Genomic DNA, 12,597 nt, shown 5'->3' with positions numbered 1-12,597 from the left:
ATGCTTACCAATCCCAGGCGTAAAGGGTCCGAGGATGGGGCCGACTTGCCTCTGCAGATCGATAGATGCAATGGCCGTCGTCGCCGTATGCTGCCATCTGAGACATCCCTTGCTATGGGGAAGAAAGAAGAAAGAATTGGGTATGGGGTTCAGCCGAGTGCGTCTACCAATATGTTGTGCTGTTGTGTTTCTACACAGATGAGCCGGTATTTGCACACCCCATTCCCCAATTCTATCATTTTATGCTCTCCGCCTTCCCAACTGGTAGTTGCCGGGCGGAATCGGAACAGTAAGCGACACCCCTACTGCCCAGAGCGGCTTGGCAACGAAGGCCCTAGCTTCAGCATACTTTCATCATCCCCTTGACACCCCGAAGCCAGCCCCCTCAAAAGCCCGTTTTCTCTATAGGCATGTCATTGGCCGACATGACCTCAGATCGTTCTTCCACACCTCTGCTATCGTTGTTGAGGTGAGCCACAGACGGCAAGACGCACCAGGAATTCTTTCTCGCACGAAGAATCCTCGCCTGTTGGCTCTAATGTGGAAGCGAAATGGCACTCTTCTATATCTGCAATAAAATCACTTCTCTCTCCGCCAAAAAGAAACTCCTACAGCCATGAACGCTCACTCCAATGTTTGTGCGTGCCTCGGATGACATAACAGTTAAAGCACGGAAGAGTCCCTCTGCCGCAACTCGACAAACCCGCGGAAGTTGCGCGCTTGGGTCTTCTGCAGAAATTGGCGGTACTTCTGAATTCCTTGGATCCTGCACGGATGGCATGAGTATATGAATCGCCAGCATGGCTGTGGAGAGAGAGGCTTACCAAAGCGGCTCAGGCTGGTCGGAAGAATTGCGAGCCTCCCACAGCGCCGTACCCAAGTACAATGAGTCTTCCCAGTGTCGCTTCAGCTCCTCCTGCCACTCGTGGGCTGCAGAACGTGTCGGTTCACAGCAGTTCACACCAGATGCTCGGAGCACTTTCAAGAAAGACAGGATCCATTGGGCCTGGCATTCGACGGTCGTGGGGACATTGACTTTAACGGTTGGGCCCTGCGGCCCGAACAGGTAGAACATGTTAGGAAACCCAGGCACCGTCATCCCCAGGTAGGAGGTGACGCGGGTTTTCCAAGCCTCGGCCAACGGCACCCCGTGTCGACCGGTGATATTCAACCTGGTTATTCCACTCGTCTGGGACTCGAATCCCGTCGCGCATATGATGACATCGAATTCGCGGTGGCTTGGGCCACGCTGTATGCCCGTCTTCGTGATCGCTGTCAATGGGGCCTCTCTGATGTCCACCACATCCACGTTGGGCCGGTTGAATGACTCGTAATAGTTGTCCACGAAACAGGCACGCTTGATCCCAATGGGGTACGGCTGTTTGGAAGGCGCGAGAATCTCCTTTTTGACGGGATCTCGTATCTTCGCACGCGTCTGCGTCGCCCAGAAGACATACAGCTGTTTGTTCGCCTCCCTGTTTGTGAATATATCTGAGAAATTGCCCCACACGAGCCCGAGACTTCCTTCCCTGTAGAGGCGCATGTTGAAGATGTCTCGCAGGGGCGATCCGATGGCTACCGACTCGGGATCTTGAAAGGAATAGTCCACGCCGGAGAATGACGTCGCTGAACGCTGGAACGCGGCGCGAGTCTCGTCCGGTGTCAGAGGGACAGCATGCGGGTTTGAATCCTGGCTGGACTCCGGGGACGCTGGAATCACCACCACAGGTGTTCTTTGATATACCGTCAGGGATTCCACCTCGGGCGCAATTCTAGCGACGACCTGCGCCCCGGACGCGCCGGTGCCAATCACGGCAACTCGCTTGCCCTGGAGGGGAACCTCCGAGAGTGGCCAGTCTCCGGTGTGATGCAGCTCGCCTTGGAACTGGTCGATGCCTTTGATCTCTGGCAAGGATGGCCTGGACGCGACCCCAACCGCCGGAATGAACCATCGCGTGGTCATGCGTCTCCCATCAGAAAGACAGATGGTCCAGACAAGGTCCCGCTCGAACGAGGCTTGAACGACGGCTACGCCGAAGTCAAAGTCCTTGCTCACGTTCCACTTGGAGTCGACGTATCGGAAGTACTCTCGCATCTCGTGATGGTCTGGAAATCTCTCCGAGAATGTCCAACCGCCCACCAACGTCTCGTCGTGGATTTGATAGAAGGGCTGCGGACTGTCACAACGCGCGCCCGGGTAGCGGTTGGCGTGCCAGACTCCACCCAACCCCTGGTGGCGCTCGATTCCGCGCACTTTGAATCCGTTCTCTCTCAGGCTAACTGTGTCGTCAGTATTGCCCGATGCGTACTGTTACACTGAAGGCAGGGTAGACAGACAGATATAACATCCGGGTTCCTCCAAAGCCCCCACCAATTACAATCGCGTCGAAGTCGGGCTTCATAGTCTGATGCATAGATAACACTGGGGGTAGTAAAACGATACTGTGGGGCTAGTAAAATGATATCCAAACAACGATTGATGCTGCCTTGGGTATTTTTAATCGGGTGTTGTCGACGAAACAATGACCGGAAGAAATCGTCCTTTTATACACCATTATTATATGGTAACCAGCTGAGCCCGATTTGATGGCAATTCCATTTTGCATTCCGGACACTGCGTGATGTCATGGCTATTTCGCAACAGGTTGGATGGATTTATATGGTTCTAATCATGACTGAATATCCTGTGATCCCATGACTATTCCGCGACTGGCCAGTGAATGTATGTGGTTATAATTTCCTGAACGCATCAATGGCCTGGGTAGGTAAAAGAGACCAGCTATTCTGTTTTAGCGTTTCCTCGGTTCATGCATGCAAGCAACTGCTTATAGTAACGACAACAGCGATGACCTGCACTAGTCATTCAAGTACCCAATAGAACTGCCATTTAGCTCTTTCTTATAACTTTTATACCAGATTAGTTAGTCCTTGCATTATCAAGGCTACTCTGGCTATTTGTTGTATTATTCATGCACGAACCCCCCTCTCGGAACCATTATCCTCCCTGCCTCCCTGCCTGTCTATCTATATCTCAATCTCATGTATAAGCCTGCCGATACGCACTGTAATAAACTAGCAATCGACCTTGACTTTCATCAATACTATCAGCCTGCCTGCGCGTTGCCTCCAGGTACATCATGCCTTGCAGGCTTCTTGGGTCAGAAGTTGGTGCCACCAGCAAGGGAAGTATGTATACTATAGCGATGCTGTCTCCATGAGTTTGAATATGCCTGGATTGCCTCCCTTCACGCCCCCATGATTCTACAGCTTCGCCCAACATGGCATGTTGCATGACCCCTCTAACAAATGCATTACATAGTTATACCTCACAGCCAATCAAGAAAGAAGGTCGTTGTGTCAATCTATGTTGTCGCTGCCTCGGGTGCTCCTTACTGCATGCACCAGGCCTAATAAAGAACGTAGATCTATGGCGTAGGGCTATCTGATTTTACTCGGCATACCCATCCCAATCAAAGTCACCAATCCCCGCGCCCGGGATCCTTTTTCCGAGGCCTTGAGCCATTGCCTGGACTCTATCCGAATTAGCCCATCTGGATACAAGGCTTCTTCTCTCCATCACGCGAGACCAGACCCAAATGCATCTCCCGATATCGATATCGATATCCTCGGTAGACAGGCACCCATTATTTCCGTGGAGCAGAAACCAGCTCACTAATAGAATAGAATCCCATCTCTCGAGACTCTTCCTGACATACATGCCATCCCTAGTGTTCTACCGTTTCTACCACATGGAAAGAACGCACCAGAGACAGAGATACAGTGAGATAGAGAAACAGGAAACAGGTACCCTCCATCTCCCTTGCAACTGCAAGTCTCATTCTCAGCTAACAACACCCCTTCAGGCCAGGTCCCCATCATTCGAATTCGAATCAACCCGCGAGAAAATCCAGAGACATCCACATCTGAACCCATCCCACCAATCTCAATCCCAGCTTCCTACCTACCCACCTACCCACCTACCCACCTACCCAGCTAACACCAGACAGCCAGACAGCCAGAAAAATCGATAGAAGGACAAAAAAAACCATCACCCACAAACCCTCAACACCAAATCCACATCTCCAGGCAAAACCCTCACCTGGCTCCCCCTCGGCGGCACACCATCCTCCCAAACAATCATCTCTTCGCCCTGACCCTGCCTTTCCCCACCACCACCACCACCTTGTCCGCCTCCGTAGCGAAGCACACTAACCCTCCTCCCCGCAAACGGATCCCCATACACATCGGACAAATCATACCACACCTGTCCATCGACCCAGTTATACGCGAAGACGGTCTGCGGGGCGCCGGTGTACAGGCCGTTGCGCACGGTGGTGATCTTCAGGCTGACGCCGCCGGAGGCCGGGTCGTGGCGGAAGGGCTCGCTGTAGGAGAGGGACTGGTTGAGGGTGGTTTGCGGGGAGGTCGTGTTGGTGACGCTCCAGATGTAGATGGCGTGGGTGCAGTTGTTGAGGATGGTTGCGTGGCCGGGGGTTATGTTGATGTTGGTTATGTTGATGTTGGAGGTGGGGCTTGGGGTTGGGGTTGGGGAGGGGGTGTTCATGTATTTGAGGCTGGGGTTGGGGTTGGGGTTGGGGTTGGGGTTAGGGTTCGATTTGAGGTTGGGTTTGGTGCGTGTGGTGGTGGTGATGTTGGCTGTGGTGTTGGCGTTGGGATTGGGGTTGAAGGCTGCGATAGAGGAGAGGGAGAGGGAGAGAGAAGAGAGCGAGGGGAGGGCGATTGGGGAGGCAGATATAACAGGGAGGAGATGGAGGAGGAAGATGGTGAGAAGGTGGAGGAGCATTTTGATCTTTTCTTTTTGGCTTCAATTCAGATAGTGATGGTAGGTACTTCTGATCTGGGAGGATGGGCTGCGCGAGATGGATATGGATGAGGAATCGAGGGGATTGATATATATACCTGTCCTCTCTCTCTTCCGGAATTCTTCAGTCCGGCGACTGCTCTGTCCTGCTCTATCAAATCTGTCCCACAGACTCCCCCCCATCCATCAAGCCAAGCATGATGCGACAATTTCACCGGTTACAGTTACACTCCCTGCAGGTACGCATCACAAACCACACACAACCCACCTACCTCAAACTCGCCTCCGTGTCCGTTGGTTACCATGACCGCTACCGTCACCGAGTGCACCCACCGCAATGATGTCAGCCTACCTAGTTACTCACTGGGGACTTTTCAAGTGTCCGTGTCCACCAGCTCGCCCGTGCCAGCATCCGCTCCGCTCCGAGGGTGTACACCGTCCAAGTGCAACGGCCCATCGTTACCAGGAAGGGCATGTCGAGCATGGACGGCGACGGCCTCGTGTCAGGTCACTGCGCAGATCCGTGCTGTCTCCGTACCCTGTTCTCCGTCTCGGCTCTTGTGTCCTTCCTGTGCCTGTGTCTGTGCTGTGCGCCTGCCGGTCAGATAGGAAGTCCGGTTTGTGAGAGCAAGTAGCCGAATCGTACAGAAAGCAACAAGCAGAAAAGGGGCAATGCATAGTCTATTCTATCACATGGTATCTCCGTGAAACGCAGTATTTACACAAAACGTCAATCAATATATACAAGAAGGTGCACGTCATGCACGGACTCCGCGGTTGCACCTAACGCCGTGATGATGCGAGAGGGGTGCTATAGTAGAGGGGTAGAGCAAGGGCTGGCTGGCTAGAAGTACGCCATCACTGACGACCCCAGTGGGATGTTACCCTTGCGGGCCACGACCTGCAGGTACGACGTGCGCAGGCCAGTCACATGCGCCGTGGTCTCGAAGCCGTCGCGCTTGACGGCGGTCACGAAGGTCGGGTTGGGCGCGTCCACCGTCGGGGCGGAATAGATGGCCCAGTTGTCGTACTCGGTGGCGCCGTTCCAGCTCATGAACAGCGTGGCCGAGTCGGACGCCGTGCGGAAAATGGCGATGGCCGGCTTCCAGAACGGCGTCGCCTTCCACTGGCACTTGTAGCCCCGGTAGGACGCCACCGCGTTGTCGTCGCCGAACTGCACCGTCAGCACCTCCTTGTTGTCCGCGTCGTACTCCTTGACCCGCGCGATCGACCCGTAGCCCATGAACACGTGCGACGTCTGCGGGCTCAGCAGCTGGTAGCTGCCCTGGCTGACGCTGTGGATGACGTCGTCCCGGTCCATCATGGTGCGCAGCGTCGACACTTTGCGGTTGACCAGGTCGACGTACAGGCTCAGCCCCGTGGTGGCCGCAACAACGTCCGTGGGCGTGTTGGCGTTGTTGAACAGGTCGACCACCATGCCCTCGTCCGTCTGATTGTAGACCCGGATGTCATGCTGCCACGAGAAGACCGCATGGTCGTCCAGCTCGAAGTCGCCGACCTCTTCTTCGCCCTGTGGGGGGTCAGTACGGCCGCTAGGCAGGAAGAAAAAAAAAAAAAAAAACTTACGCTCAGCCGCCACATGACGGTCCCGTTGTTGTGGATGTAGAAGCCGGACCAGTAGTGGCGCAGCGAGATGATGTAGCCCTCGTTCATGCGCTCGACCGAGTTGATGTGGTAGGCGTCCCACGGCTTCTGCGGGGTGCCGTACTCCTCGCCCAAGCCCTGCTTGGAGCCCTCGATGGGGATGTCGGCGAGGTGGTCCAGCACGCTCCAGGAGTAGACGATCTCGTTGGTGGCGATGTCGATCTCGAAGAACATGCCGTCGAGCATGTAGTCGTCGGGGGTGCCGCCGATGGCGGACAGGTCGTGCTGGGTGATGTTGTAGGCGGTGACGAGCAGGGTGTTGCGGTCGGTGACGTGACTCTCGTGCAGGTCGATGTAGGAGTCGCGGGGGAGGCCATCGGGGGAGATGAAGTGGTCCTGGAGGGTGACGGTGTAGATCTCGGTGTAGGTGTTGTCGAGGATGTGGACGGTGCCGTAGCCGAAGCCCAGGTCCATCATGTTGCCGGCCCAGAAGGTGATGACATCCTCGTTGAAGAGCTTCTGGACCTTGAAGTTGGCGGTGACCTCCTCGGGGCCCTGGTAGATGAGACCGCCATCCTCGTCGTAGATGAGGGCGGCGGTCCCTTGCTGCTGGTTGCCGCGGGGGCCGATGAAGATGTAGCCGGGGTCGGTCGGGCCCGACTTGGTGACTTTGACTTTCGGGGGGAGGAAAGGGGCGGTGCGGTATCCTTGGAAGGGCCAGTTGTCGGCGGTGACCTGAGCGGTCAGCAGCAGGAGGGCGCTGCAAGCGGCGAGAAGACGAGGCATGCGGGGGGGGGGGATATTATCGGGAGTGGGAGAGGAACATCCGGGAGATGGAAGGGGGGGGGGGGGGGGGTTGGTAAAGAGCGACTATCTCACACTATGGAGAGGAAGTAACAGGCAGGGCGAAATCAACGCTGGAAGAGATGTGCAGGAGAAAAAGAAAGGCAGGGATCAGGAGGAAGAACGAAGGACACGCGGGCGAGGCGCAAAGATAAATATTATTATTGGGAGGAGGGGGGGGGGGGGAGAGCCACGGCCAGGCCGCCTGATCGCCAGGAGAAGAAGGAGAGAGAGGAGAGAGGAGGAAGAATCTTGAGGCTTTCGCGCCTCCACTCGAGTCCCACTCCCGTGACATCCCCGGCAGAATACAGCTGGCGGCTGGATGTGGCAGGCGGAAGGCTGGGCGGGCCGCCGGGGGGGGCGGTGATTGGGCTGGACCATGGCAGTAATATCCACCACGGCGGCAGGCTGGCCGCGCAAGGCCTCGCCAGGCTCCACCAGGCCACGCAGGCCTCGCCAGCGTTCCAGCGTTCCAGCGGTTCCCCGACCGGCTGGCATCTCTGACAGGCTCTCCCTCTCCCTCCCATGCTGATCCGTCTCCCCACATCACGCAAGAGACCCTGATTATTTGTTCACTGCTGCGCTGATCGTTCCGCTGCACCGTCATCAGGACATTATCATCAGTCTCCAGTATCTATCTACTCCGTATCTAGTCCACTGTGGAAACAAGAAAAACGGCTGGTCGGATGCCTGTGCGCCTGCTCATCTCACCCGCTCACCCGCTGCCGAGTCATGACCACCCAACACAAGTCCAGAGTTCAGACTGATCAAACAGCCCATGGCACAAACCCTGCATGCTTCCCCCCGGGTGGATAAGCGCATCCCCCGGCGGAGATTGCGACCGGCCAATCTACAGGAAACAGGGGGCAGTTTCACCTTGATGTGCCGGGTCCAATCTCTTGAACCACCCATACTCTATCTATCTATCTAGGAGCTGGAAGCAGCGAAGAACAAGCATCAGCCCGCCCCCACGAGCCAGAGCTAGACAGAAGGAAATGGCGGACTCGGACACTAACCTCACTTAGTATCCGTCAGGGTCCAGGTGATTATCCTTATGGGAGATATATAAGTAGTATCTCACAATGACACAGACAGACAGACCGCTCGGACTGCTGACCTCACAACCACACAACTCTCTCCAGAGCCAAGTCGAGGGGGGCAATAATAACGTCGAGTCGAGTCCGAGTACTCCGTACCTAGGCTGGATAATAGTATGCACTCGCCGCCAAGACGACAATATCACGAGGTTGGCCAACCGGATTGCCGTATCTGGCGCTTCCAAGACTTGGGAACTGTGGCGGGTGCAGCTATAATTGTCTAATTATTGCTTGCTAGCGAAGTACTCACTTAAGTACTAGTATGCATGACTATTCACTATTTTCCCTGTGTATGGATGGCTACGCATAAGCCAATCCCCCTGAGAATTTCCCACCGCCTGCAGCCTGTAGCCTGTTGGTGGTATTTGGTCCGTCTTGGCAGGGTTGGCAGGGTTGGGGCTGTTGCCTGATATACCTATATATATATATACTATATCACCCTACCCCGTAGAGAACATCTGACAGGTGCTCGCCGATTAATATTGCAATAAATAAAAAGTGTCGGTAAGTTCAACCATGAACCTGGGTAGATACCCTGCTTGTGATGTTGGGTTTTCTGTACTTTGCTGACCCTGTAGCATAGCGTTCATGATATAGCATCCCATGTGAGCAACTGAAGAGAGGGTACCATTACTATATTCTCTTCCCCGTATTGACGCCTTATATTAATGAGCTATCGCTCGTCACTACTGCTACTACTACCACCACTAGATATAACCTAGCAGAACATACACCATTCTCATCATTCCCTTTTCGAGGTTGACGTGCTCGCGGCCCGATTATCTTCGATCTCGTTCGCATGGGCTACCTCGTGGCCCTTTTCGGCTGTGGTGGTGGTGGTGATGGATTTATCTTTATCTGTGGACGGGACCCCGTCCCCACCGAAAACGGCCTGCATTTCCTCGAGGGAGTATCTTGATGTCTATTTTATTATTGTTAGTGTTTATCGGCTTGCATTGCATGGCACGTAATGTAATGTAATGTAATGCATGCTCTGAACCATGATCCCAGATCATATTTGGGAACCGGGGAAAGAGATGCAGATATCATATTTGGGAACCGGGGAAAGAGATGAAGATGAAGGATATAGTATATTGTAAAGGGGGGGGGGAACATACCTCCTTTAAAAACACATACGAATACCCCACCACGGCATAATTAAAAATGGCAAACATGAGAAACATCCGCCAGCCGATATTTTCAATAGCGTGGGGCGTGACCTGGGACATCATGAAGTTGAACAGCCACTGGGAGGCCGCGCCCACGGTGACCCCGATCTCGCGGGTGCGGCTGGAGAAGATCTCCCCGACGTACAGCCAGGGCAGCGGGCCCCAGGACATATTGAAGCTGAAGGCTTCGGCATAGGTCATGATGATCATGGCGATGCCGGAGGCAGTAACCCCGCCGTTTGCGTGGGGGTTGGTGGGGTGGGTAGCGAGGATGCAGGCGATGATGAGCATGAAGGAGCCCATTGCCGCGGCGCCAACCATGAACGGCCAGCGGCGGCCGATGCGATCCATGACGAAGATCTGGAATATGCTGACGCCGACGACTTTCACGACGCCGAAGAACCCGGTGACCAGTTTGCTGGAGCTGCCGGCGCCGACGGCCGCAAAGATCTGCGTGGCGTAGTACGCGAGGGAGGTGTTTCCGGTCAGCTGGGCGGCGAGCTGGATGGTGAACGCGATGAACAGGCGGAAGCGGTTCGCCGGGAGAAGCAGTTCGCGGAAGGTGAAGCCCTCCTTGAGACGGGCTTCGTGGGCGATCCCGTCGAGGATTTCGGCGAACTCGCGATCCAGCGCGGGGGAGTCCTCGCCGCCGCGGATCCATTTGAGGGAGGCTCGGGCGCGGGAGGTCTCGCCCTTGGAGGCGAGCCAGCGGGCGCTTTCTTTGACGGTGCACATGCCGAAGAGCAGGAGGGAGGAGGGCAGCAGTTGCAGGCCGAGGGCGATCTGCCATTGTTTCGTGGAGGAGGGTTGGTCGGCGCTGACGGCAAAGGTCACCCAGTAAGCGACCATGACGCCGATGGCGAAGAAGAGCTGGAAGCAGGCGCCCAGCCGGCCGCGGAGGTCGGTGGGCGACATTTCGGCGGCGTAGACGGGGATGAGCACCGTTGCGGCACCGATGCCCACGCCGGAGATGACCCGGCCGGCGTAGAAGGTGGCCAGGGTGTGGGTGTTGAGGATCTGGAGGATCGTGCCGATGCTGAAGACTAGTGAGGAGAGGATTAGGCCCATCCGGCGGCCGAGGTGCGAGGCGATGGGCGTGGTGAGGAAGCAGCCGAAGAAGGCGCCGGCTTGCAGGATGGAGACGGCGTTGGAGTTGACGGTCGTTTTTTGCGACGAGCTGTACCGGAAGTCATGTTGGAAGGAGGGGAGGGTGAGGACGCCGCCTGCGGAGAGGTTAGTTGGTGGTTGGATATAGTTGGTGGGGGTTGGGATAGGGGGAGGGGGGAGGTACTGATGACTCCGGTGTCGAAGGCAAAGGCGAATGAGCCCATGCAGCTGGCCGAGACCAGGTATATGGCCCGGAAGAGGCCGAGTTTGCGACCCATTGGATGCGTGGGTGGAGGGGATTAGGCCTGCTGCTGATGATGCGGCCTAAATTTATCGAACTGAAATAGGAACCGTCCTGGCGAGAAGGTCGAGACTATATAAATTAGAAAGACCAGGAATGCCTGTCGATATGATATATAACCAACAAAGCAAGCAACAGACCAGACCGGTCTTCTCTCTGTTGCGTGATAGCTTGCGCGTGTGACACACGGCCAGAGACAGCTAACAGGAGAGAATATGTGTATATTGACTGACAAAGTCAATGCAGTCAGACGGGTCGCGTCGAGTCGACCGTGCAATCACAGCCGCCGCGCGACGGCCGAGCGAAGATCTGTTTGAAAGAAGATGGCCGAAGCGCGCGATCATCTGGGGAGACCCCCGCATGGGGCAGCGCCAGTGGACCCTGGCCCTGACCGGGCCAGGTCTTGATGTCTGCGACTTGGGAGTTGGTTGGTTCCGGATGGGCAAGGCATCATCGGGATGACGTGATGGGGTGGTGCCGACGGGTCGGGGCATGGGATTGTCAGGATCGTCGGGATAGACTTTGTGGGTGGTGAGTTGTAGACATGGCTTGATCTAGTTATAGAGCTGGTGTGTAGATAGTCAGAGTATAAGTATATAGGAGGGAGGGAGGGAGTGAGTGAATGCACAGTCATCGGGGTGTAGGCTGAGAAGCGGCAGGAGTGCCCCGCAAAAGACGAGATCGACACGGACAGAGAGAGAGAAAGGGAAGCTCAGCAAGGTTACCTCGACTGTAACGGTCATGGCCGGACCTGGCCGGTTGCAGCAATGCCTGACCGCATCCATGGGACACAACGGTGGTTAAGACCATGCTGGGGAAATACCCAGCCTGGAAGAATTAGCCTCCATTAGAGAGCCTGGTGAGGAACAGGATGGAGATGCAACAGGAGAGAAACTAATATGATAGCGAGACATCCTGGGTAGTGCGACGACACCCCCTTCCGGATACAGACATCCAGTCATGTGACCAGCCCAGCCCGGACACAGAGGGGCCTCGGCTCGGAGTCCGCCGGGCCGGCGAGATGATTCATCTCCGCGGATGATTTATCTAGTTATGGTTCTTTTTCGGATGATTCTGATAATTCTTCCGCGGCCGTCAGGATATCTGCCACGTGCTGTTTGACTGCTCAGTGTGTAAATCACCCCGGTCAACCAGACAACCAGACAACCAGACAACACCGTCTGCACCCCATGTATCCATAACCCATCCATCCAGAACCGACAACAATAATAAGCAGATTCCCCAGGGGTATATCTTAACCCCCCCGGAGCCAGACCTTAATTAAGATTCCCCTCCATCCTCCTCCATAACAGTGCTAGCTACGAAGGGCTGTCCGTCCACACCGGACCAACCACCCCATGCAGCAATACCCCCATGATCCGAAATTAGTCCAGAGTCTAGGCATCCTTCACGTATCCAGTCAGTAGATAGTCCGTGGATACTATCTAGATAGTATCTAGTCCCAGTCCCGACCCCCGGCCTCCAACCTCATCCGGACACTAACTCCGCTGACTAGACACATCTAGACTGTGTAGTCTAGATATAACTATACTCCGTACACTCCAACCATCGAGTATCTAGGTCCAAATTCGAACTCCCCCTTCGAGTTCGGCGACGCATACCTAATCCAGACCCAACCAACCAACCCCACTT

The 12,597-nt window shown here is 55.4% G+C and overlaps 5 protein-coding genes across 5 annotated transcripts; all 5 read right to left on the bottom strand.

Moving 5' to 3' along the window:
• Window positions 1–663: 663 nt before the first annotated feature.
• BO70DRAFT_389749 (flavin-containing monooxygenase) lies at window positions 664–2,868 on the bottom strand (the record flags this gene model as incomplete). The annotated part of the gene is made up of 3 exons (XM_025546102.1): window positions 2,338–2,868; window positions 825–2,276; window positions 664–766 (listed from the first exon to the last, which is right to left on the bottom strand). The coding sequence occupies exons 1-3, from the start codon at window positions 2,412–2,414 to the stop codon at window positions 664–666; spliced, it is 1,632 nt and encodes a 543-aa protein (XP_025396110.1). The 5' UTR covers window positions 2,415–2,868.
• A 1,180-nt stretch (window positions 2,869–4,048) lies between these two features.
• BO70DRAFT_343296 (Bys1 family protein) lies at window positions 4,049–4,564 on the bottom strand (the record flags this gene model as incomplete). Its single annotated transcript, XM_025541413.1, has 2 exons — window positions 4,049–4,143; window positions 4,183–4,564. 2 exons carry the CDS (start codon window positions 4,562–4,564, stop codon window positions 4,049–4,051), a joined length of 477 nt encoding a protein of 158 aa, XP_025396109.1.
• Window positions 4,565–5,489: 925 nt separating this feature from the next.
• On the bottom strand, window positions 5,490–7,233 carry BO70DRAFT_432091 (arylsulfotransferase family protein). Its single transcript, XM_025548290.1, has 2 exons — window positions 6,410–7,233; window positions 5,490–6,353 (listed from the first exon to the last, which is right to left on the bottom strand). The coding sequence occupies exons 1-2, from the start codon at window positions 7,211–7,213 to the stop codon at window positions 5,667–5,669; spliced, it is 1,491 nt and encodes a 496-aa protein (XP_025396108.1). The 5' UTR covers window positions 7,214–7,233; the 3' UTR covers window positions 5,490–5,666.
• Window positions 7,234–8,969: 1,736 nt separating this feature from the next.
• On the bottom strand, window positions 8,970–11,009 carry BO70DRAFT_365309 (putative MFS sugar transporter). The gene is made up of 3 exons (XM_025544035.1): window positions 10,828–11,009; window positions 9,486–10,759; window positions 8,970–9,289 (listed from the first exon to the last, which is right to left on the bottom strand). The coding sequence occupies exons 1-3, from the start codon at window positions 10,919–10,921 to the stop codon at window positions 9,110–9,112; spliced, it is 1,548 nt and encodes a 515-aa protein (XP_025396107.1). The 5' UTR covers window positions 10,922–11,009; the 3' UTR covers window positions 8,970–9,109.
• On the bottom strand, window positions 11,007–11,792 carry BO70DRAFT_126782 (uncharacterized protein). Its single transcript, XM_025537992.1, has 3 exons — window positions 11,670–11,792; window positions 11,069–11,510; window positions 11,007–11,016 (listed from the first exon to the last, which is right to left on the bottom strand). The coding sequence occupies exon 2, from the start codon at window positions 11,436–11,438 to the stop codon at window positions 11,145–11,147; it is 294 nt and encodes a 97-aa protein (XP_025396106.1). The 5' UTR covers window positions 11,439–11,510; window positions 11,670–11,792; the 3' UTR covers window positions 11,007–11,016; window positions 11,069–11,144.
• Window positions 11,793–12,597: the final 805 nt, after the last annotated feature.

Source organism: Aspergillus heteromorphus (genome assembly GCF_003184545.1).
Source record: "Aspergillus heteromorphus CBS 117.55 chromosome Unknown BO70scaffold_29, whole genome shotgun sequence".
In the NCBI taxonomy this organism is placed as follows: Eukaryota; Fungi; Ascomycota; class Eurotiomycetes; order Eurotiales; family Aspergillaceae; genus Aspergillus; species Aspergillus heteromorphus.
This window is presented reverse-complemented; position numbering and strand designations above follow the sequence as displayed.